This window comes from Erinaceus europaeus, chromosome 4, assembly GCF_950295315.1.
Source record: "Erinaceus europaeus chromosome 4, mEriEur2.1, whole genome shotgun sequence".
NCBI classification, from domain to species: domain Eukaryota; kingdom Metazoa; phylum Chordata; class Mammalia; order Eulipotyphla; family Erinaceidae; genus Erinaceus; species Erinaceus europaeus.
Genome location: NC_080165.1, coordinates 38,038,130 through 38,064,190, shown reverse-complemented (window position 1 = coordinate 38,064,190; position 26,061 = coordinate 38,038,130). Strand labels below are relative to the sequence as shown.

General features: G+C 39.8%; 1 protein-coding gene across 6 annotated transcripts; it reads left to right on the top strand.

Annotated features, from left to right (window-relative positions):
* GMNN (geminin DNA replication inhibitor) lies at window positions 1-21,118 on the top strand. 6 transcript variants are annotated; one of them, XM_060189289.1, is made up of 7 exons: window positions 1-158; window positions 3,123-3,174; window positions 14,048-14,125; window positions 16,054-16,198; window positions 17,369-17,451; window positions 18,183-18,293; window positions 20,707-21,118. In XM_060189289.1, exons 2-7 carry the CDS (start codon window positions 3,130-3,132, stop codon window positions 20,866-20,868), a joined length of 624 nt encoding a protein of 207 aa, XP_060045272.1. In that variant the 5' UTR covers window positions 1-158; window positions 3,123-3,129; the 3' UTR covers window positions 20,869-21,118. The 6 variants fall into 6 exon arrangements, with proteins under 6 accessions (XP_060045272.1, XP_016044991.1, XP_060045270.1 ...); XM_016189505.2 differs by having other exon boundaries at window positions 3,123-3,180; XM_060189287.1 differs by having other exon boundaries at window positions 1-179; window positions 3,123-3,180.
* Window positions 21,119-26,061: the final 4,943 nt, after the last annotated feature.

Sequence of the window (26,061 nt, the reverse complement as noted above, 5' to 3'; positions counted from 1 at the left end):
GTTTCTAGGGCAGGCAGTTCGCAGGCTTTTTTTTTAGCGCTGCTGCATCATCTACTCCGGCGGTTGCGGGCTAGTACTGGAGTTGGTTTTGAGCTCTGTGTGAGGTGCCGCTGTCACCGCTGCCCTTTTTCGCTACTTGGATTGATCGTTCCCATCCAGTAAGTGTGAGATGACAGGAGGTGGGTGCACAGGGGTTGCCGCGTCCCCACCATTTCACTTCTACCAGACGGGAGTCTTGCCCTCCCCGGAGGGCGGCCAGGCCGCGGCGGGGTTAAAGAGCTGGTTAAATGGCCTAGAGATCCCAGGCTGGGGAGGGAGACGGGGCCTCCGCATTGGCTGAGTCGGTTTTGGCGCGCTCTCTTTTCCGTCCTTCCCATTGGTTGGAGTATTCTGTTCCCTAGGCGCGCGCCACGATTGGGCGACTCGAGCGCGCGACTCCAAACCGCCCGCCCCTTCCCTGGTGGTTAGACCTGGGCGTCAGGATCCTGAGCTAGTTGGTTGGCTCCTGGTCTCTGACCCGGCAGATTCGGGGTGTCTGGGTACCGAGCAGCTGTCCGACTCTTTACCGGTAACTGGCCTGGATCCGGGGAGGTCCTCGAAGTGGGTTCGCGGGAGAAGCTCGCCGAATCCTGCGCCTTCCATTTAAAAAACGATTCTGGTGACACTGGTTTCACTTGTGTGTATCTGTGTTTCCTTTGAAACTCGTCCTGTCCGATACTCATGCTTTTCCTCTAGTCGTTTAAAAGAACTGTAGGACAAGAAGAGTGCAAGGTCGCCCACAAAAAGTGGAAACTGAAGCATTAGACTTAATCACTGGGTCTTAGCTTTTAAAATCGCGACATACGTTACAGGCACATCCTGAGTTGTAATTTAGGACCCAAGTCGTCTTCGTCGTGAAGCAGGGCTGTTGTGCTCCTCCCTTGCCATACCCCTCTAAAATTTGTCTCTCAGACTACATCCTGTTCACTTACATTCTTCTAGAGGATGTTGTCCATGACGCACTAAAGGATTGCAGGAATCCTGGAGGCTAGTCGCAATTAAAAACAAAATAAAACACTGCCAAGGCTCAATTTCATGTCCCAAGCAGCCTTCATTCACATACAGCAGAATAGAAAATAATACACATCATCCAGTTAGAGTAAGTTTTGTTCTAACAGTGTAAAGTGTATTAGTGTGAGATGTGCCAAATCAAAGAAAGTCATTGTACTGAGTAAGTAAATACATGGCCTGGAAGATCAGGAAGATCTGTTTTGGAGACAGTGTGTTGGGGTAGTGGGCGGAGCCTCAGATGTTTTGGTTTGGAGTTTGTCCCTGTGGTCTGGTTTATAACATTACATATCCTTTCATGTACATTGCTTCCTCTTCCTTGCTTAAGTCTTAGTTCATGGTGATGATTAAAAGTAAATAAATAGAATTGTAAATAAATGCTCTCATTTGACCAAATAAATATTTTTTTAAATACTGTTTTTTTGTTTTTTTTTTAATATTTTATTTTATTTTATTTATTTATTCCCTTTTGTTACCCTTGTTGTTTTATTGTTGTAGTTATTATTGTTGTTGTCGTCGTTGGATAGGACAGAGAGAAACGGAGGGAGGAGGGGAAGACAGAGGTGGGGAGAGAAAGATAGACACCTGCAGACCTGCTTCACCGCCCGTGAAGCGACTCCCCTGCAGGTGGGGAGCCGGGGTTCGAACCGGGATCTTTATGCGGGTCCTTGTGCTTTGCGCCACCTGCACTTAACCCGCTGCGCTACAGCCCGACTCCCCGACCAAATAAATATTAAGCTCTGTTAACGGTATTACTGATTTCCAGCTCCAACTTCATTCTAATTTTGAAGCAGTAAAGTCCGGCTATTTTCTTTTTTCTTTTTAATTTTTTAACTTTATTTGATAGAGCAGAGAGAAATTGGGAAGGGGGTAGAGAGGGAGAGAGTGATAGAAAAATACTTGCAGCACTACTTAACCCTTTGCGAAGCTTAACCCCTATAGGTGGGGACCAGGGACTTGAACCCCAGGGTCTTGTGCTTGGTAATAATGTTTGAGCTCAGCCAGGTGTGCCACCACTCGCCCCCTTGGCTGTATTTCAAATTCATTCCATGGGGGGGGGGTTAATGATTTATATTAGTACAGTTGTTGGCACATGGGTACAAATTCTCATGTCCCTGTGATAGGTCTCTACAGAATACACCTAGAACTTAGCTCTTTTTCCAACATCATGAGTCAGGACCCCGGCATCCTTTCCACTGGCTTCCTCCCCCAGATTCTTTTGCTTTGGTGCAATATAGGCTGCTATTCATATGTGTATATATATATATATATATATATATATATAATTTTGTTGCTCTTGTTTTATTGTTGTTATTGTCGTTGTTGGATAGGACAGAGAGAAATGGAGAGAGGAGGGGAAGACAGAGAGGGGGCGAGAAAGACAGACACCTGCAGACCTGCTTTACCGCCTGTGAAACGATGCCCCTGTAGGTGGGGAGTCTGGGGGGGGCGGGTGGGGGGCTCGAACCGGGATCCTTACGCTTTGCGCCACCTGGCTTAACCCACTGCACTACCCCCCCCCCACTCCCAGGCTGCTATTCTTCAGAAGTAGCTTGAGCATATTATTTTTCCTGCTCAGATATATGAGAATGCTGTGTTTAATTCAATGCTGTGTTTTGAATACATAATTTTTCTTTTAGTAACAAGACCTCCTTAATAGTAATTAATGTGATAAAGACAGAAATAGAGAGGGGAGGGAGGAGATAGAGAGGGAGACAGAGACACCTGCAGCACTGCTCTACTACTTGAGAAGTTTTCTTCCTGCTGCTGGGGACTGGGGGCTTGAATCCGGGTTCTTGTGTATTGTAACATGTGTGCTCAATCAGTGCATCACTGGCTGGCCCAGTAACAGGACTTACATAGCTAGAATTATTGCATGCATTATTACTATTATTTAGATAGAGGCAAAGCGAGTGAAAGAGACCCAAGCTCTGTTCAATGTAGTGGGGTGCAGGACTCAAACCTAGGTTGTGCACATGACAAAACACTATCCAAGTGAGGTATTTCAACAGCCTCTACCTTCAGGTTCAGATCATATTCTCTTTTATAATTACTGGTCTTTTGTGCTTTATCAGGTTTATAATGAATCCCAGCATGAAGCAGAAACAAGAAGGAATCCAAGAAAATGTAAAGGTATGAGATAAAAATAACAGTAAAAAACACTTTAATCTGTTGTAATAAGCGCATGAGTTGAAGCTTTTTCTTTGACATAATTTAGTCTTGCTATAATACCGATACCTCTTAGCTTACTGAATATTTAGTCTGAAAATAAAAATAAGGAAATGAAAAAGTTGTGTGGCAGAGGATGAATTTTTCTGGTCTACAAACATGGATTTTCCATTTATTTAGCTTTTTTCAGTAATGTGCTATATTTTTTAGAGTTTTGAGTGTGACATGTTTGTTCTCAAGTATTTTGAGAAATGGTATTATAGATGAAATTGTTTACTTCTGTTTCCAGTGTGCTTATTGCTGTTTGGTTTACCCAAACTTACTGGGTTTTAGTAGATTTTCTACATATCAAGTTATTGTTGCTTTGTTTCTGCTTTTGCATCTCATGACATGATTTTGTTAACTCCTTTGTAGCTTCAGAAGTAGTCTCCATAAACATACATTTTGCATCTTTCCAGAGTTACACTGTGCTCCTATCATCTAATGTTGTTTAGCTACATTTTGGGGTCTCTGTATGATACTGTCATTAGAACATTTTCCCAAATATTTATTCTCATTACAATAAGGACTATTTCATTTTCACTTTGTAATTTTGACCACCTCTACTCTTTTTTTTTTTTAATTATTATTGTCAGTGATTTAATGTTGAATTACAAAATTGTAAGGTAATGTGAGTATAATTCCATATGGTTCCCACCACTAGAGTTCTGTGTCCCCATTCCTTCTATGGAAACTGCAAGGTTACCTATATGGGCTGATTCTATAACTATCCTTATCTGTGTGTTTGTGTGTGTAAGTGTATATTTTCCCCCTTATCTTTACAACCAGGACGCCTTCACTTTTATTTTTTTTAAATTTTTTTCTTATTTATTCCCTTTTGTGGCCCTTGTTTTATTGCTATAGTTATTATTGTTGTTATTGGTGTCATCATTGTTGGATAGGACAGAGAGAAATGGAGAGAGGAGGGGAAGACAGGGAGAGAGAAAGAGAGACACCTGCAGACCTGCTTCACCGCTTGTGAAGCGACACCCCTGCAGGTGGGGAGCTGAGGGCTCCAACTGGGATCCTTATGACAGTCCTCGTGCTTTGTGCATGTGTGCTTAACCCGCTGCGCTTCCACCCGACTCCCTTATTTTATTTTTTAAATAACTTTTATAAAAAGGAAACACTGACAAAACCATAGGATAAGAGGGGTACAGCTTCGCACAATTCCCACTACCAGAGCTCCATATTCCATCCCCTCCCTTGATAGCTTTCCTATTCTTTATCCCCCTGGGAGCGTGGACCCAGGGTCATTATGGGATGCAGAAGGTGTAAGGTCTGGCTTCTGTAATTGCTTCCCCGCTGAACATTGGCATTGACAGGTTGATCCATACTCCCAGCCTGTGTCTCTCTTTCCCTAGTGGGGCGGGACTCTGGGGAAGTGGGGCTCCAGGACACATTGGTGGTCGTCTGCCCAGAGAAGTCCGGTTGGCATCATGGTAGCACCTGGAACCTGGTGGCTGAAAAAAGAGTTAACATATAAAGCCATATAAATTGTTGACTAATCGTGAACCTACAGGCTGCCATATAGTGCTTCACTTCCCTTCTAAGTCACACATTTATTACTACTTCTGGGTGACTTTCTTTTTCCCTCTTTTCTCTCATAAGAGAAACAGTGCCTGGCTTCCCCCGATCTTTTCCAGATTGCTTCCCTTTTAATTCATGGTATAGAAACAAGATTCCTGGTGACAAAAGATTTGGGTTTTGGTGGAATGGGGTACAGAGCCCTTTGGTTTTCTTCCCCTGTCATTCACCTCTCTGGGAATATGGACCAAAACATTTTTGGGGTTGCCTAATGTGGGAGTTCTGGTTTTTGTAATTGCTTCTCTGCTGGAAATGGGTGTTAGCAGGTCGATCCATATCCCCAGCCTATTTCTTTCTTTCCCTAAATGTGAGAATCCATGAAGCATTGGTGAGGTCATCTACCCAGGGGAAGTCAGGATGGAGTCATAGTAGCATCTGCAACTTGGTGGCTGAAATGCAGTAAGATAAACAGGAACCATAAAGTAGGATTAGAGCAGATGCAAGTAGAGGCCTTAGAGCAGAAAGAAGCTAGGAAGTCTTATTTTAGGTATGCTCCTAGGAGCCTTTGTCTTACCAGTCTTTGCTTGGGCTTCATAGCTAACATGGGGGTGGACTAGAAATAATGTCTGAGAAGATGACGTCAGAGTTAAGAAGTAGGAAGCAGGATTAGGGCAGAGAATTGTTCACAAACTTGAAGAAAATATATAAATGCAAATAACTGTTTACCACAACAACCTAACCTGGCGACCATATTTAACTATATTTATTACTGGAGCCTGTATATACAACCTCTGAATTCCTGTCAGACCAAGCTCACAGTCCAAGGTCACAGCTGGGAACACTCTAGACTGCACTCACCTCAGAACCTTGGCAGTCCCTACCTTTACTAGTTCATAGTGAGGTTACAGTCCTGAAGTGCACAAAGGAGCTTATGATGATGTTCCCAAAAGATGTGACCAGTGGTGGTAGAGAGAGGGCTCTATTAGAGGTCTAGGCTCATAGCATCTATGGGGGGAGTCTAGGACTCCAGGGGATGGTTACCTCTATTCTTTTATTTATTATTGGGTTAAGACAGAGAGAAATTGATAGGTAAGGGGGAGACGGGGGGGGGGTGAGAGAGAGAGAGAGAGAGAGAGGGAGAGAGAAATAGAGAGAGAGAGAGAGAGAGAGAACTGCAGCCCTGCTTCACCACTCATGAAACTTTCCTCCTGTAGGTAGGGACCAGGGCCTTGAACCTGGGTCCTTGTGCACTGTGATGTGTGTGCTCAACCAAGTGTACCACTGCTTGGCTCTTATGACCTCTACTCTTGAGGTTCTAAATGAATTTACAATTTAGCTCATGGCTACCACACAATTTAGACTACATTCTAGGATTATAGTCTAAATGGGATTATTGGTTATGAGACCTTATTAATTTTATTTTTTATTTAGGGAGGGGGAAGAGAGAGGGAGAGAGAGAGACCACAGCACCAAAACTTCTTTCAATATGGTGGGGGTGGGACAGCCAGGGCCATGGACTTGGCAAGTTATTAGCACACTACCCAAGCGAGCTATTTTGCTGGCCCTAACCCCATTTTACAGAAATACCAGCTTGAAAAATTGAATTAATTTTTATTTTAGTAGAATACTTCTCAGCTCTGGCTTATGGTGGGTGGTGCTGGGGATTGTACCTGGGACCTCGGAGCTTCAGGAATGAGTCTTTTCACATAAGCATTATGCTATCTATATCTCCACCTCTGAAGACTTCAATTATATAAATTAAAGCCTTTCCAAAGTGTAGCAGGTACTTTATGATAGGCTGTTTTGCTGGCCTTCTCTTACTTGGTGCTTCCTTAAATTGTTCTTTAAAAGTATTTTGTGTTGGGACCAGGGGGTGTCATACCAGGTTGAGCACATACATTGCCATGTGCAGGGTCTAAGGTTCAATTACCTAGTTTCCACCTGCAGTGGAGAAGCTTCAAAAGTGAAGTAGTGTTGCAGGTATCTCTTTCTTCCCCTCCCCTCTCAGTTTCTTTCTGTCCTATCAAATAAATGTGTGTGTGTGTGTGTGTGTGTGTGTGTGTGTGTGTGTGTGTGTGTGTTTTGACTATGGAGCTAGTATAATAGTTACGAAAAAAAATTTCCTGCCTGACTTTGAGGTCCTAGATTCAACCCCTGGTACTGTTTGGGGGAAGCAGGTTCCTACTCTTGGTGAAGCCGTGATGTGCTTCTTGGATCCTAGGGAAAGGTGGTGCTCATCTGGTGGATTGATATGGAATGTATCTGGGTTCTGTTTAGTTCTGATTTTAGTTACTTAGTGTCTCGATTTCAGTTTCTTCATCATTCATTTCAGTTCATTTCATAAAATGAACTGGACTACATCTAGATCTGTAAAAAAATGAATTTTAGTAGTTCACAGATTACTTGCCAGTTACATGCAGCATTGTATGTCAGTGTGCATTCTTGTTTATCTTTAATTCCTGAAGCCCCAAGACTACGTGTTCAATCTCCAGGCATTACCACATTCCCTCTGCATGTGCATGACCCAGGTTCAAGCTCGGCCCCCATTGCACTGAAGCTTGGTTTTTTGGTGCTAGGTAATCAAGGCTCATATGTATAAAGATTAAGTCTTAAATTTTTTTTTTTTTGGTTATGGTAATTTAGTTGACTTCTTTGGTCATTGTTGATAGCAATCACTTAAATACATTAGCACCTCTTATTATTAAAGCTCCAGGGTTATGTTTTCCTTTATTTGTCTGGAGACTAATCTATAATCTTAATTGTATCTGAAACGTTGATGTAATATTTGTTCTCACAGTAGTAGGCATTTGTTCTTCAGTTAAATAGTAAGATGATTATCAGCAGTAGAAACTCTACCGTGGGAAATGTGAACTCTTGTCATGTGAAGTACAGTGTAGGAGCAGCAACTTTCTCACGCTGCTTTGGTATCATGTTCTTGCTAACCTTGTTTAAGCATTCACCATTGTTTGCTATCCCATTGTGGCAGTATAACTAATGATTTTTTTTTTTTTTTTGCTAGAGAGAGCTTTCAGATTGGAAAGTATTTACATATTACAAGGAAGACTTTTTTTTTCTCCCAAAACAGTATCATGGGTATCTTATAGTATTTTAGTACATCCTAGGCACTGATATTTTAATTGTCTCCTAATGATTGTACTTGAAACAAAACTTTCTGCAGTCAGGTAAAAGCATGTGTGTGTGTGTGAGAGAGAGAGAGGGGGGGGGGATCCTGTTATATGTATATTTGATTTTATATAAAGTATATCCCTGAAAATTATATTCTTTTGGTGGATACATGTAAATATGTTAAGGGGATATCCAGGATTTAAAGGAAACACGTGTTGAATCTTTTTGATTAGGGAAAGAAGTAAATAACTTTTCCTACCCAATTTGTCTCTTTTGTGGGTTTCTTCCATCAGTGTTAAATAATTAGTAAATTTCTAGTTTCTAGTGGAAGATATTTTAAGAGGGAATATAAATATTCCTGATGTACAGAAATTTCATCACATGTGATTTCAAGTATTTAAAACCTAGACATTTTGTTATATTTTTAAGTTTAACACATAAGTTCACAGAGTGACTGTAGCAAAGATATGCATTGACATGAGAGGAAAGACTGTCAAATTTGGGTGATAATTTATTATAAGGATTTTTTCAGACTATTATAATTTTTAGAGGAATAACAAGATTACTAATTTATTAAGCCAGTGTCTCATTCAAATGAAACATTATATAGCAGAGTAAATATTAGTTTTTTTTCTGATTATTATTTTTTTAAATTTCTTTATTGGCGAATTAATGTTTTACATTCAACAGTAAATACAATAGTTTGTACATGCATAACATTTCCCAGTTTTCCATATAACAATACAACCCCCACTGGGTCCTCTGTCTTCCTTCTTGGATCTGTATTCTCCCCACCCACCCATCCTAGAGTCTTTTACTTTGGTGCAATACGCTAATTCCAGTTCAGGTTCTACTTGTGTTTTCTTTTCTGATCTTGTTTTTCAACTTCTGCCTGAGAGTGAGATAATCCCATAGTTATCCTTCTATTTCTGACTTATTTCACTTCATATGAATTTTTCAAGGCCCATCCAAGATCGGCTGAAAATGGTGAAGTCACCATTTTTTATAGCTGAGTAGTATTCCATTGTATATATATACCACAACTTGCTCAGCCACTTCTCTGTTGTTGGACACCTGGGTTGCTTCCAGGTTTTGGCTATTACAAATTGTGCTGCCAAGAACATATGTGTACACAGATCTTTGTGGATAGGTATGTTGGGTTTCTTAGTATATATCCCCAGGAGAGGAATTGCAGGATCATAGGGTAGGTCTATTTCTAGCCTTTCGAGAGTTCTCCAGACTGTTCTCCACCGAGATTGGACCAATTGACATTCCCACCAGCAGTGTAGGAGGGTTCCTTTGACCCCACACCTCTCTAGTATTTGCTGCTGTTACCTTTTCTGATGTATGACATTCTCACAGGAGTGAAGTGGTATCTCATTGTTGTCTTTATTTGCATTTCTCTGACAATCAGAGACTTGGAGCATTTTTTCATGTGTTTCTCTGCCTTTTGGATCTCTTCTGTGGTGAATATTCTGTCCATGTCCTCCCCCCATTTTTGGATGGGGTTATTTGTTGTCTTGTTGTTGAGTTAGGCAAGCTCTTTATGTATTCTGGTTATTAGTCTCTTGTCTGATGTATGGCATGTAAAGATCTTCTCCCATTCTGTGAGGGGTCTCTTGGTTTGGGCAGTAGTTTCTTTAGCTGTGCAGAATCTTTTTAATTTGATGTAGTCCCATAGGTTTATGCTTGCCTTAGTCTTCTTTGTACTTCGATTCGTTTCGTTGAAGATGTCTTTAAAATGTATGCGGAAAAGAGTTCTGCCAATATTTTCCTCTAAGTATCTGATAGTTTGTGGTCTAACATCCAAGTCCTTGATCCACTTGGAATTTACTTTTGTATTTGGTGAAATAGAGTGGTTCAGTTTTCATTCTTTTGCATGTTTCAACCCATTTTCTCGAACACCATTTGTTGAAGAGACTCTGCTTTCCCCATTTAATAGTCTGGGCACCTTTGTCAAAGATGAGATGTCCATAGGTGTGGGCTTACTTCTGGGCTCTCAATTCTATTCCACTGGTCACTATGTCTATTTATGTTCCAGTACCAAGCAGTTTTGATGACAATGGCCCTATAATACAATTTGAGATCTGGGAATGTGATGCCTCCAGTTCTGTTCTTTCTTCTCAAGATTGTTTTGGCAATTCTAGGTCATTTCTGGTTCCAGATAAACATTTGTAGCATTTGTTCTATTCTCCTAAAAAATGTGGTAGGGATCTTGATGGGGATAGCATTAAGTTTGTAGATGGCTCTGGGTAGTATATTCATTTTGATGATGTTGATTCTTCCAACCTATGAACATGGAATATCTTTCCACTTCTTTGTGTCTTTTTCAGTTTCCTTGAGTAGTGACTCATAATTTTCAGTATACAAGTCTTTCACTTCTTTGGTTAGGTTTACTCCTAGATATTTTATTGTTTTTGTTGCTATAATAAAAGGAACTGATTTCTGGATTTCAATTTCTTCTAACTTAGTGTTTGCATAGAGGAATGCCACTGATTTTTGAATGTTAATTTTATAGCCTGACACCTTACTGTATTGCCTGATGATATCCAAAAGCTTCTTGCTGGATTCCTTAGGTTTTTCTGTGTATACTATCATGTCATCTGCAAATAGGGAGAGTTTGACTTCTTCTCTTCCAATCTGTATCCCTTTAATTCCTTGCTCCTGCCTGATTGCTATGGCAAGAACTTCAAACACTATGTTGAATTGTAATGGTGAGTGGGCAGCCCTGTCTAGTACCTGATCTGAGGGGAAATGCTTCCAGTTTTTCACTATTCAGTATGATGTTGGCTGTAGGTTTGCTATATATAGACTCCCGCTATCTTCAGGAATTTTCCATCTATTCCCATTTTTTTTTTTGTAGTGTTTTGATCATAAAGGGTTGTTGCATTTTGTCAAAGGCTTTCTCTGCATCTATTGATATGACCATGTGGATTTTGGTCTTGCTTTTGTTGATGTGGTGAATCACGTTGATTGATTTACATATATTAAACCAACCTTGCATGCCTGGGATTTTAAACCCCACTTGGTCATGATGAACAATCTTTTTTTTTTTTTTTTTTAATTTCTTTATTGGGGAATTAATGTTTTACATTCAACAGTAAATACAATAGTTTGTACATGCATAACATTCCCCAGTTTCCCATATAACAATACAACCCCCACTATGTCCTCTTATCATCCTTCATGGACCTGTATTCTCCCCACCCACCTACCCCAGAGTCTTTTACTTTGATGTGATATGCCAATTCTATTTCAGGTTCTACTTGTGTTTTCTTTTCTTTTTTTTTTTTTTTAATTCTCCCCACCCACCCACCCCAGAGTCTTTTACTTTGGTGCAATATGCCAATTCCATTTCAGGTTCTACTTGTGTTTTTTTTTCTGATCTTATTTTTCAACTTCTGCCTGAGAGTGAGATCATCCCATATGATGAACAATCTTTTTAGTATACTGCTGTATCTGGTTGGCTAGAGTTTTGTTCAATATTTTCACATCTATGTTCATCAGAGATATCAGTCTTCTTTTTTGGTTGTGTCCCTGTCTGTTTTTGGTATCAGTGATGTTGGCTTCATAGAAGCTGGAAGGGGGTATTCCAGTGTATTCAATCTTCTGGAAGACTTTTAAATGTAGAGGTATTAGTTCTTCTTTGAAGGTTTTGTAGAATTCATTTGTAAAACCAACTGGTCCAAGACTTTTATTTTTGGGAAGATTTTTAATAACTGTTTCAATTTCTTTAGCTGTGATGGGCCTGTTCATATTATCTACTTCCTCTTTACTTAGTTTTGAAAGTTGGTAGGTATCTAGTAAATTTTCCATTTCTTCCAGGTTCTCTAGCTTGGTGGCATATAGTTGTTCATAGAAGCCTCGCATGATATATTGACTTTCTGTGGTGTCTGTTGTGATATCTTCTCTTTCATTTAGTATCTGATTTATTTAGTTCTTCTTCCTTTTTTGTTTTTGAGTCTGGCTAAAGGTTTGTCAATTTTGTTCACTCTTTCGAAGAACCAACATTTACTTTCGTTGATCTTTTGTATGATTTTCTTATTTTCAATGTTATTGATTTCTGCCCTAACTTTAGTGATTTCTGTTTTTCTCATTGCTTTAGGGTTCCTTTGTTCTTCTTCTTCTAGGTCTTGAAGATGTGCAATTAGGCTGTTTATTTGTGCTTTTTCTTGTTTCCTAATGTGTGCTTGTATGGCTATGAACTTCCCTCTCAGTACTGCCTTAGCTGTGTCCCAAATATTTTGATAGCTTGTGTCTTTATTTTCATTGAAGTCTTGAAACATTTTGATTTCTTCCTTGATTTCCTCTTTGACCCAGAAGTTGTTAAGAAGTGTACTGTTGTGCTTCCACATTTTGGGACTATTACTAATCTTTTGTTGATTGTTAAGTGTTAGTTTAATTCCACTGTGGTCTGAGAAGATGCTTGGGATGATTTCAATGCTCTTGAATTGGCTGATGCTCTCTTTGTGGCCTAACATATGGTCTGTCCTTGAGAATGACCCATGTAGACTTGAGTAAAATATGTATTCCAGTTTCTTGGGATGAATTACTCTGAAAATGTCCAATAGTTCTAGTTTATCTATCTCTTCATTTAGTTCCCTTATGTCTTTATTGATTTTCTGCCTGGATGATCTGTCAAGTTGAGAGAGTGGGATGCTGAAGTCCCCTGCTATGACTGTATTGCTGTTAATATATTGCTGTAGCTCTTTCAGTAGAAGTTTGATGTATTTAGATGGCTTCTCATTGGATGCATAGGTGTTAATGATTGTTAATTCCTCTTGATTGACTGATCTCTGAGCATTAAGTAGTGTCCATTCCTATCTTTTTAAATCTTATCTATTTTAAAGTCTATTGTGTCAGATATGAGAATAGCTGTTCCTGCCCTTTTTTTGTGGGCCATTAGCTTGTATGATAGTTTTCCATCCTTTCACTTTAAGTCTGTGTTTGTCTTGTTGAGTTAGGTGGGTTTCCTGTACACAGCATATTGTTGGGTTGTATTTTCTGATCCATCTTCCTACTCTGTGTCTTTTAATAGGTGAATTCAGGCCATTGACATTTATTGATTGAAGATATTTTAATGCCATTCTTGTAGAGTTTGAGTGATCTGGTATATAGCCTATTTATGGTGGTCTGACTGTTTATAGGAGACCTTTCAGAACTTCTTTCAGGGCAGGTTTGGTGATAGTTGATTTCTTCAACTGTTGCTTGTCTGAGAAGATTTTGATGCCTCCATCTAGTCTGAATGACAGTCTAGCAGGATACAGTATTCTTGGTTGGAAGCCTTTCTCATTGAGCACTCAGTAGACATTTTGCCATTGTCTTCTGGCCTGTAGTGTTTGTGTGGAGAAGTCTGTTGCTAATCTTAGTTATTTTCCTCTGTAGGTGACTCTTTGTTTTTCTCTTGCAGCCTTCAGGATCCTTTCTTTATCCTTATTCCTTTCCATTCTAAATATGATGTGTCTTGGTGTCTTTAAGTCTGGGTTAATTCTGTTTGGGACCCTCTGGGCTTCTTGAATCTTTATGTCTTTGATGTTGTCTAGACTAGAGAAGTTTTCAGCTATTATGGCCTGAAGAATGCTTTCTTCTCCCTCTCTTTCTTCCTCTGGTAAGCCAATAATTCATATATTGTTTCTTTTGAAGTCATCCCATAGGACTCTGTTGTTGTTTTCAGTATCTCTTAACCTCTTTTTGAGATCTCTTACTTCTTTTTTAGTTGTCTCTAATTCGTCCTTGATCTTGCTAATTTTGTCTTTAGCCTCATTGATTCTATTCTCTCTCCCCTCTACTGTTTTCTGGAGTTCATCTATTTTGTTACCCTGTTCTGATACAGTTTTGATACTCTATCCACCAGCCACATGTGTTTGCACTCACTGGTGATTTGGTGGGTTCCTGAAGTTGTTCTAGTTCTGTCTTGTTTTGCTCCCAGGTGGTCTTCTTTGGTATTCCTAGTTGATCCGGGAGAGGAGAGGAGAGGAGAGAAGAGGAAAGAAACAGATCTGCTGCTGCTCGTAGCCCCGCCTCTGGAAGTCTCACAAATATTAGTTTTAATGTTTTGTTTTTTTCTAAATTATAGTAGGATTAAGTATCAATCAATATTCAACACAGTAACCATGTCATGAATTTTTTTGACTTTTAGAATAGTCCTGCCCCAAGAAGAACTCTGAAAATGATTCAGCCTTCTGCAAATGGATTACTTGTTGGAAGAGAAAATGAGGTGTGTATTACTAGGCTACAGTGTGTTACATTTAAAGATATTTCCACGGTTCCTTTGATTAGAAATACTTAAGTCGTTGAAATTTGAAAATAACTAAACAACAGTGTGACTAGGTTAATTGCCCAATTGATGAACATTGGACTTACATACCCATGATTCCTGCTGTCACATGTGCCAGAGTGGTGCTCTATCTTATCTCTGTGTCACCTCTGAGGCCATGAAATGGTTTTATTTTAATTGTTCAATTTAGGGAGTTCAGAGTTGGTATTCATACCTATAGTAGAACTTGGATGATGTAATAACTTGTAAATTAACCTATAGAAGTATTGTTTCGTGTCTTGAGAAATATTTAGATTTCTTTATTTATCTCTTTATCAAAATGATAAAGTCATAGGTTGGGTTCTAGACTTTTTTGTTGTCCATGGGACATCATTGATCAGGGCTGACTTAATAGAGTGAGGATAGGGGTATACAGCATAATGATTATGTAAAGAGACTCTCATGCCTGAGGCTTAGAAGTCTCAGGTTTAATCCCCTTGTACCACTATAGCTCAGAGCTGATCAGTGCTTCAGTTAAAAAGAGAGAGAGAGAAAGAGAGAGAGAGAGAGAGAGAGAGAGAGAGAGAGGCTGGGCTGTAGTGCAGCAGGTTAAGCTTGCACATGGCACAAAGCACAAGGATCGGAAGTAAGGATCCTGGTTTGAGCCCCCAGCTCCCCACCTGCAGGGGGTTGCCTCACAAGTGGTGAAGCAGGTCTGCAGGTGTCTATCCCCCCCCATCTTCTTGTCCTCTCTCAATTTCTCTCTGTCCTATCCAGCAACAATGACAGCAATAACAACAATAATAATAACAGCAATGATAAACAACAGGGGCAACAAAATGGAAAAAATAGCCTCCAGGAGCAGTGGATTCGTAGTTCAGGCACCGAACCCCAGCAATAACCCTGGAGGATATAAAAAGAGAGAGAGAGATGGAGAGAGGGGAAAGAATAGACAACACAGCACCACAGCTGTTTCCACTGTAGTGGGGATCAGGCTCCAGCTTGGGTCATGTGCATGGAAAAGCAAGTGCCACTTTAAGTGACCAATTTTGCTAGCCCAGGTCTTCTAGACTTTGGAGATAGAAAATACTGCTTTCCCATGGCACTGAATATTTACAGACAACAAAAATAAGCGTAGGGCCAGACAGTGGTGCAGCTAGTAAAGTGCATGGTCACCATGCATGAGGACACAGGCTTGAGCCCTCAGTCCCTACCTGCAGGGGCGGGAGCTTCAAGGGTGGTGAAGCCTGTGCCTCTCTTTCCCCCTCTCTCTCCTCTCCGTTACTTATCTCTCTGTGTTCCTATCATAATAAAACAAATATAATTGTAATTGAGCCTTAAGACCTAAATGTAATCCAAAATAATTGACGCAAATAAAAATCCTTAATATGTGTTTACCAGTTTTGAGTCATATGTTTCTTTAAAAAAATTTTTTTTTATTATCTTTATTTATTGGATAGAGACAGCCAGAAATAGGGAAGAGGATGATAGCAAGGGAGACAGAGACACCTGCAGCACTATTTCACCCTTTCCCCCTGCAGGTGGGGACTGGGAACTTGAATCTGGGTTCTTGTGCACTGTAATGTGCATTCAAGCATGTGCACCACCATCTGGCACCTCATGTAAGTTTCTTAAAGACCCAGAGATGCTTGAAAAAATTGTAGATACATGAGTGTCCTATTTTTAACATAAAAATGACAAAATCAGGGCAGGGGTAATCGTTATGCAGAGACACTCATCCTTGAGGCTTCAAAGTCCCAGGTTCAATCCCCTGCATCACTATAAGCCAGAACTGAGCAGTGCTCTGGTAATAAATAAATAAGACAGAATCACCCAGTTTTCTTATTAAATTGAAATAAAGAAAATTGATCTATGTATTTTCATTTTAGTTGGTTAAAGACATTTCAAAAAGGAAACAATGGAATGAACAGTTAACATCTAAGACTTCCATCTCTGGAGTAGTTATCCCAGAGCATAATGAAAATGAAAATCTTGGAGAAGTCACCCAAGAAGCCTTTGATCTTATGATTGCAGGTATGAAAAAAGTAAATAGTGCACATGTAACTTTTGTAATAAAGGTAAATATTTGTTCTACTATTACAAATTTTGCCTCTTTCTCTGGGAACACAGATATTTTTAAAAATATTTTTTGGGGAGTCGGGCTGTAGTGCAGTGGGCTAAGTGCAGGTGGCGCAAAGCACAAGGACCGGTATAAGGATCCCTGTTCGAACCCCGGCTTCCCACCTGCAGGGGAGTTGCTTCACAGGCGGTGAAGCAGGTCTGCAGGTGTCTATCTTTCTCTCCTCCTCTCTGTCTTCCCCTCCCTCTCTCCATTTCTCTCTGTCCTATCCAACAATGACAACAACAATAATAACTACAACAATAAAACAACAAGGGCAACAAAAGGGAATCAATAAATATTAAATTTTTTTTAAATTTGTTATAAACAGTATGATATAAGATTACAGTGTATAGTTCCACACCTACCACCCAAAGTAGGGATACAGATATTTTAATTTTATGTTTTTGATAACTTAAAATTTCTCTTCTGTTTGTAAATATAAAAAACTGTAAATTTCAACAGCTCTTACTGTTTGGTAAGGTACAAATATGGCTGGAGTAGTAAATAAAAAGCTAATGATTAATATGGCAACTGTGACAGTGTATTGTGTTAAGGATTAGCAAGACTTGAATTCTTTAAAATGTTGAAGAAAATGAAAGGAAAAATTGGTTTTATTATTTAATTTTAATCTTTAAAAATGAGCAGTAAATAATATAGTACTGGGTAGCATTGTAGATTTAAAAATTTTCTTATTTATTCATATTATTGTTATTATTTTACCAGAGCACTGCTCAGCTCTGGCTTATGGTGGTGTGGGGGATTGACCCTGGGACTTTGGAGCCTCAGGCATGAGTGTCTCTTTACGTAACCGTTATGCTATCTATCCCTGCCCTCTTAATTTATTTAAAAAAAAATTTTTTTTTCCCATTGAGACAGAAAGACTAGAGCACACTGCTTAGCTCTGGTATACAGTGGTTTTGGGGACTGAACCTGCAACCTGGAACTTATAGCATGAAAGTTTGGTGTACTCTGCTGTGCTCTCTCCTTGACCATGATTAGGAAAAAAAAAACCAAAAAAACATTGGATCATATATGACAGAAATGACTCTCAGAGTAATGTGTAAAACATGAATTTATTCTAGAAAACCCATCTCCTCAGTATTGGAAAGAAGTAGCAGAACAACGGAGGAAGGCTCTCTATGAAACACTTCAGGAAAATGAGAAAGTATGTATTGAAAATAGTTTGTGGCTTTCTCCCCCCCGCCCTTTGTTTAGCCTTTTGTCTTATGTCAGAGCATTGCTTAGCACTAGTGATACTGGGGATTGGAGCCTCTTAACAGACAGTAAGTCCTCTGTGCTACCTACTCAGGTCACAGCATTGAGATGTCTGAAGTAAGTTATAAATTCTTGTTACCAGGTTCAAGACATTCAATGAATATGCTTATTATTATAATTTTTTGCTTATTTTTGGTCAGAGTACCACTCAGCTCTGTTGGTGGTGCTGGGATTCAAACTGGGGCTGTATGCATGGCAAATGCAGGCATCCTACCTGGTGAGCTATTTCTTCAGCCTCACAAAAAGTTTAATTAGACAACCTAGGCAGCTGGAGAAATGGAAACAGGTAAGGTGCAGAATTTCCATAACTGAGGTTCCTGGTTTGATCTCTGGTGCCACAAGCACGGGAGTGCTTTATTCTCTCTCTCTCTGTCTCTCTCTCTCTCTGTGTATGTGTGTGTGTATGTGTCTTGTGAAACTTATTTCATATGAAGTAAAGTAAATCTTAGGGAAAGAAAGACAATTCTGATACTGGAATTATAAATTCAAATAAAACCCATTATATTAAGAGTCAAAGATAGTTTCTTTGTTAGGATCTTTATCAGTTTTGTAATGGAGACACATTGTTTGGTTTATAGTATAGTAAAGTATGGAATACTGAACTTTATTTTTGTTGTATAGCTTCATAAGGAAATTGAAGAAAAAGACAATGAAATTTCCCGCTTGAAAAAGGAGAATAAAGAATTGGCAGAAGTAGCACAACAAGTACAGTACATGGCAGAGATAATTGAGGTAGGTATTTCAGCATTCGTCTGATCAAAACAAACAGTTGTTGGTACATGGTTTCTCATCTCCCCATGGGAGGTGTCTACAGAACACTGTCACCTCCAGCTTAAGGCCTCTTCCATCATCATAAATCAAGACCCCAAAGCCCTTTTCCCCCCGACTACTCCTGACCTTCCCTAGCTAGAGTCTTTTGCTTTGGTGCAGTAACGCCCCACCCAGGCCAAGTTTCACTTTTTTTTTTTCCTGTCCTTGACACAAGTTATTTATCCTATCAGGGCTTTATTCTCCTCATCTATGAAACAGGACTTATAGTCTATACTACCTACTTTGTATGTATGCTTGTTAAGGAAATGAATATTATAAGTTAAGAGAAGTCCATATACATAGTAAGAGCCCAATAACCCAACAGTTATTAAGCAGTTGTTAAGTACTACTGTGAAGCAAAAGGTCATCCCTTTTTCTTAGAGTTATAAAAAGGAATTAACTTTTCTCTGAAAAAATATTTGGAAAAAAAAGAGGAAGAGAGACAGAGACAGACCTGTAGCACTGGTTCACCACTCAAACCTTTCCCTCAGCAGGTGGGGACAGGGTCTCGAACCAGGGTCCTTGTACATTGTAACATGTGTGCTTGACCAGGTGTGCCAACACCCAGCCCCAGAAAATTATATTTTATAGTTGATAATTATATACTTTTTCTTTTTTTAAAACTTTATTGTCATTTAGACAACTGCTGATTGGCACAATAAATAACAGGACATTTTAATCTGACCTTTTAAAATTTGTAAGTAACTAATGTATTTTTAAGAATTATCCTCGGAGTTGGGTGGTAGCGCAGCCGGTTAAGCACAGGTGCGCAAAGCGCAGGGACCGTCCTAAGGAAGCCGGCTCAAGCCCCCAGCTCCCCACCTGCAGGAGAGTCGCTTCACAAGCAGTGAAGCAGGTCTGCAGGTGTCCATCTTTCTCTCCTCCTCTCTGTCTTCCCCATCTCTCTCCATTTCTCTCTGTCCTATCCAACAAGGATGATATCAGTGACAACAACAATAATACCTACAACAATGAAAAAAAAAAGGGCAATAAAATGGAATAAATAACTATTAAAAAAAAAAGAATTATCTTGATGGGGTCAGGGTGGTAATGCATCTAATGAGGTTATAATGTGCAGGAATGTTCAGGCTCCTGGCCCCTTCCTGTAGGGGAAAGCTTCACAAGCAGTGCTGCAGGTGCCCTTCTCTTTCCTTCTTAGTTTTTTTTTCTTTCTTTTAATTTTTTTATATTTATTTTTTTATTTTCCCTTTTGTTGTCCTTGTTGTTGTAGTTATTATTATTGTTGTTACTGATGTTGTTAGGGCAGAGAGAAATGGAGAGAGGAGGGGAAGACAGAGAGGGGGAGAGAAAGATAGACACCTGCAGACCTGCTTCACCGCCTGTGAAGCGACTCCCCTGCAGGTGGGGAGCCAGGAGCCAGGGGCTCTTTTAATTTTTTAAAATTATCTTTGTTTATTTATTGAATAGAGACAGCCAGAAATTGAGAGGGAATGGTGAGATAAAGGAGAGAGACAGAGAGACACCTGCAGCACTGCTTCATCACTCATGAAGCTTTCCCCCTGTAGGTGGGGACCAGGGGCTTGAACCTGGGTCCTTGTGCATTGTAATGTGTGCTCAACCAAGTTGACCACCATCTGGCCCCTCCTCAGTTTCTCTATGTCTCCATCTAAAAACAAATAAAATTAAAGAATTACCCTGATGGTTGTTACTATACAAAATAGATTTTAAATGGATTCATGTTTGCAAATATATATATTCATTCATGGGAAGAAAGTTTTTTTTAATTAAAACTTCCCTTACTGTATTACCTTATTTTTCTTGTTTTTTGTGTCCCCTGGGCCTCACCCATGCATGAGCTCACTGTTTTTGGCCGACTTTTTCATTTTAAATAGAGATGGGCAGGTAGAAAGGGAGAGTGCCATTGTATCACTCTCTCTGGATGGTGATGGAGCTCAAACCTGCATCTTGTGCATAACAAGGAAGCACCCTCCCTGGTGAACCATTGCTCCAGCTGTTTCTTACATTTTAGAGTTAGGGCAAAATCAGTGTCCCAGCTTTTCACTGGGAAGTACTATTAATAGCTCTCAGCTGCCATGAAATTGTTGATCCACAGCAGGATTGGAAATTCGAAAACCTGGTCCTTTGCTGTAGATAATTTGAGAATTGTCCTCTGAGAGTCTATAGTTGAGTAAGCTTTTTAACATTGTGACTTTGCTGCAACATGCTCTAGTATATGAATATAACACCTTGTAAGTGAATTTGAAAAACACAAGAAGAACCTCTTTACAATTTTGATGGCCACTTATATTGATAACAGACTTGAATCTCAAAGTTTTTTTTTTTACAATAAATTATTGATTTGTTTTTTTCAAAGAGGCTGACTGGTGAACCTTTGGATAACTTTGAATCACTGGATAGTCAGGAATTTGATTCTGAAGAGGAAACTGGTGAGGATTCTGAAGTGGAAGACTCAGAAATTAGTACTGGTGCCGAAGAAACTGTATCTTCTTCTACAGATTCGAAACCATGTATTTGAAATTCATTAATATCTGATTCTCGAGAAATATGCTGCCAAAGTTTACCTCCACTATAGTTCTTTGTAGCAGAGCAAAAAACTATATAGTGCAAACTTGAAATCAAACTTTTCTGGTTTGAGACCTGGGACCTTATTATTATATTAAAATACAAATATGTATTTTTAATCTATAATGTTTTATGTAAATAGCATTTTCTTAGTTGTCAAACATTGTGTATATGATAAATAAACTTCAGTCTATTATTGAGTATTGCCTGTGTCTTGGGAAGATCTATTCTTATTATTTATTTTGGATAGAGACAGAGAAATTGGGAATGAAAGGGGAGATAGAGACAGAGGACAGAGAGACCCTAGCATCACTGCTTCACCACTCGTGAAGCTTTGCACCTACAGGTAGAGAGAGACCAGGGACTTGAACCGGGGTCCTTGCACATGGGAACATTTGTGCTCCACCACCACTGGTTTTTCAAATATGAAGTGATTAAAAAAAAAAATTTAAATGTACTTTTATTCTAATGAAAAAGATAGAGACCAGAACACTGGTCAGTTCTGGTTTATGGTGGTGCTGGGGATTGAACCTGGGACTTTGGAGCTTCAGGCATGAAAGTCTTTTTTTGCACAATTATTATGCTGTTTTCTCAGTCCCTGTATAAGAAGTCTGTGCAGTAAATTTGCCTTTTTTTTTTTTTTTAGTGATATTACATTGTTTATTGACAACACATGATAATAGGTGACACTTCAGCTTAATTTCCATCTATAATTTAATCTGGGTGCTATAATTCAATTTAGGAACATTGACAAAGGATGTGCCAACAATTATTAATAACCAAACTGATTACAGTACCTGAACTAAATACTTAAGTGGAAACTATTATTATATAACAGCCTTGTCACATTGTGCACTTAACCTGGTGCACCACTGTGCAGGCAAAGCTTTGCTAGACAAAAGCTTTGTCAAACAAAGCTTTCTGAGATGCTGGTAAATACCTGTATTGTCATCTATTGTAGGCAGTTAATTTCACATGGCTGTTAAGCCCTTGACAGATTTTATACTATATGTAAACAGCCTAAGTTTAAGAATGGGGGCAAAGAGACTAATTACAGATAATAATTAGGCACACAGAAAGATGCCAATATTACTTGTTTTGTGGAATTGCAAATTAAATCTGAGGTGAGATGCTTCTAGGCACTTAAGTAAAATGGTTAAAATTTTAAAAAACAAAAACTTGGGAGTCAGGCAGTAGTGTAGTGGGTTAAGTGCAGGTGGTGCAAAGCGCAAAGACTGGTATAAGAATCCTGATTCGAGCCCCCAGCTCCCCACCTGCAGGGGAGTCGCTTCACAAGCAGTGAAGCAGGTCTGCAAGTGTCTCTTTCTCCTCCTCTCTGTCTTCCCCTCCTCTCTCCATTTCTCTCTGCCCTATCCAACATCAATGACATCAGTAACAACAACAATAATGAATACAACAGTAAAACAACAAGGGCTGCAAAAGGGAATACATAAATTAAAAAGAAAAAAACTTAAGCATACCAAGTTGCAAGCATGTGCAGCAACAGGAATTTTCCCATTGGTAGCTGTGTCAAATGTTATAGTTGATACAGAAATGTTAAAAGATTATTGGGGAGGCAGGGACTGGTGTATCCATTGTTACTATGTGCAAGGACCCCAGTTTGAGCCCCTATCCCCCACCTGTGGGGGGGCAGGGGGACACTGGAAGTGGTGGATTTGTAGTGCCAGCACCAAGCCCCAGTGATAAACCTGGTAGCTATTAAAAAAGAAAAAAGATTATGACAGTAGTGTGGTGAGATACCCAGTAGAGCACACATGTTACTATGCTCAAGAATCCAGGTTTAAGCCCCCAGCTCCCGCCTACAAGGGGGATATTTTAACTTTTGCATGTATCACTTCTCTCTGTCCCTCTCCCTATTTATCTCTCACCCTTTACACAAAAAAAGAAGAGGGGGAAAAGAAGGGAGGCCACTTGGAGCAGTGGAGTCATTTAAGCACTGAGCTTCAGCAATAACCCTGGTGGCAAATATAATAACAACGACGACAAATTATTGTAACATGGGCATTCAACCAGGTGTGCCACCACTTGGCTCCTGATAACATATTATTCATGAAGAGAGAGAACCAGATTATCACTCTGGCATATGCTGTGCTGTGCTACCTCATGCTTACAAGTCTTAGTGCTTTATGTACCATACCTCCCCCTGGGCTGCTTTAATATTATGTTATTGTATTTATTTATTTTTTTGACCAGAGCACTGTTCAGCTCTGGCTGATGGTGGTACAGGGGATTGAACCCGGGACTTTGGGGCCTCAGGCATGAAAGTCTCTTTGCATAACCATTATACTATCTACCCCCACCCTAGATTATATTTGTTAGCATATAAAGGCCCAGATTGGAGCAAAAGGTTGGTAGAGTTTGGTGGAGTCGTTGATGGTGAGTTAGCTTCAAGAAGAAACCAGATTTGAAGATTATCCAATGTGTAATTGAGACTATTTGTCATATTAGGAATAGAAACACTCTAAAATTGGGGAAAAGTAACTAGCAATGCATATTAACTATTTAGAAACATGGTGGTAATAAATAGAGGGAAGAAACAGCTAAGAGAATCCAGCTGGTAGGTGAGGGAGATAACTAGAATGAATGGGGGGGTGGGGATTAGGGAGGATACTGTTATCACCTGAATTCTTGCTAGTTAGCTATTTAACTATGTTCATGTGTTACTTTGAAAAACTTTTAGAAAGACATTAAAGTAGCAAATTTTGACAGTTCCTTATCTAGTCACTAAATGAAACTTTTTTTTTTTTTTTAATTTATTCCCTTTTGTTGCCCTTGTTTTACTGTTGTTATTGACGTCATTGTTGTTCGATAGGACAGAGAGAAATGGAGAAGACAGAGGGGGACCTGCTTCACTGCCTGTGAAGCGATTCCCCTACAGGTGGGGAGTCGGGGACTCTAACCGGGATCCTTACTGGGGTCAGTGAGCTTTGCGCCACGTGCGCTTAACCCGCTGTGCTACCGTCTGACTCCCGAAACTTTCTTTTTTAATCTTTATTTATTTGTTGGATAGAGACAGTCAGAAATAGAGAGGAAAGGGAGAGATAGAGATGGAGAGAGACAGAGAGACACCTGTAGCACTGCTTTACCACTTGTGAAACTTTCCCCCTGCAGGTGGGAACTGGGGGTTGGAACCTGGGTCCTTGTACATTGTAACGTGTACTTAACCAGGTACACTACCACCCGGCCCCTGAAACTTTCAATTTTGAAACTTTAATTTGTCATTATAATTCTAGTTTGAGAAAATATGGGTTATACATTTTACAAAATCCACAAAAGATAAAAATATACAGTGGCTCAATAGAGCACAAAATTTCTTGGTTTATGTACTGAGAAATATTTCCCCATCATCCTCCTCAATCCAAGTCAATGTGATTAGTATCCCTAAAAACACTCCTACAATAATTAGAACTGAGGATTATAAATGAAACTCCTTTTTTTTTTTTTTTAAGACTGTTTTTTCATGAGAAAAATAGGAGGAGAGAAAGAACCAGACATCACTCTGGTACATGTGCTGCTGGGGATCGAACTCAGGACCTCATGGTTGAGAATTCAATGCACCACCTCCTGGACCACACTCTCTACCCCCCCCCCCCGTTTTTTTAAAAATAAACACTGAGAAATCGAGAGGGGCCGAGGGAGAAAGAGAAACACCTGTAGCACTGCCTCACTTGAGAAATTTTCCTCCTGCAGGTAGTGTTGGGACTTGAACCTGTGTCCTGCATTGTGATGTGTGTGCTCAATCAGGTATGCCACAACCTGGCATTGATACTACTTTTTTTCTCTTTTAATTATCTCTTGTCAAAAGGGAGAAGCATAACACTAAATACCACTTGCCCTCAGGAGACAGTCAGAAAGGGAGCATAAAGGGTGAAACTTGGACTGAGGCAGGGGTACTGCATCAAAGCAAGGAACTCTGGGGAAAGAATGGAAGGGGGTGTTTGGTGGAGTGGCATTGGGGTTCTAGAGGTTGGGAGTAAGAGTATTTTGCAGACACCCATGAATGATGTGGATCTGGGAAATGGAGTCCATGTCTAGACAGCTGTGCTGTAAACCATTAACCTCCTAATAAAATGTCAAGTCAATGAAAAATGAAAGTACACACCATTTATAATGACTGCAACTTAAGTTTGAAAATGTTCCTATTGTTAGACAAACATGTCCATATCCTATAAGCATTTTCCATAAATATAACTTTTCATAATATAGTTTTTGATGAGACTGAATAACACAAAAGTCAAATGCAAGGGGCTGGGCAGTAGTAGCACAGTGGGTTAAGTGCGCATAAGGATCCCAGTTCGAGCCCCTGGCTCCCCACCTGCAGGGGGTTCACTTCACAAGTGGTGAAGCAGGTCTGCAGGTATCTATCTTTCTCTCCCTCTCTCTGCCTTCCCATCCTCTCTTGATTTCTGTCTGTCCTATCCAACGACAGTGGCATCAATAACAACAACAACAATAATAACCACAACAATTAAAAAAAAAAACCAAGGGCAACAAAAAGGGAAAAAATTAGTCCCCAGGAGCAGTTGATTCAGGGTGCAGGCACCGAGCCCCAGCAATAACCCTGGAGGCAAAAAAAAAAAAGGTCAAGAGTACAGGTTTTCTCTTTCTTTCTTTCTTTCTTTCTTTCTTTCTTTCTTTTCTTTTTTTTTTTAAGAATACAGGTTTTCTATTACACTCTTCCTCCCTTCCTTCCTTCCTTCCTTCTACCAGAGCACTGCTTAGCTCTGACTTATGGTGGTGCAGGGGATTGAACCTGGGACTTTGGAGCCTCAGGCATAAGAGTCTCTGCATAACCATTATGCTATCTACCCTCCACCTTGTTATACACTTTCTAGCAGACAAAATAAGGTGTGGGTGAATCATTGTATGAAAACCTCAAGAACCTAATCTCCATCTCTACTGCCCTATAGTGCTAGTGGAGTTGATGGCTGCTTCTACTGTGTTGATTCTCCACTTTCAGTTGGCCTGATGTATAAGATCTTGTTTGGGTAGCCAGAAAACAACCTTGACCAAAGACGTGGCAGTCTCCCACTGAAATAGGGCTGAAAGTTTATGGGTGAGCTAATAATCTGCTATGGTGTATGGCTGCAATCTTGATTTAACAGCATTTTTATGTGTTTCAGTT

Excerpts from the sequence above, each read along its gene's own strand:
- GMNN (XM_016189505.2), top strand. The coding sequence starts at position 3,130 with ATGAATCCCAGCATGAAGCAGAAACAAGAAGGAATCCAAGAAAATGTA. Across the intron at positions 17,452-18,182 it reads CACTTCAGGAAAATGAGAAA|CTTCATAAGGAAATTGAAGA; the intron begins GTATGTATTGAA and ends TTTGTTGTATAG. Across the intron at positions 18,294-20,706 it reads ACATGGCAGAGATAATTGAG|AGGCTGACTGGTGAACCTTT; the intron begins GTAGGTATTTCA and ends TTTTTTTCAAAG.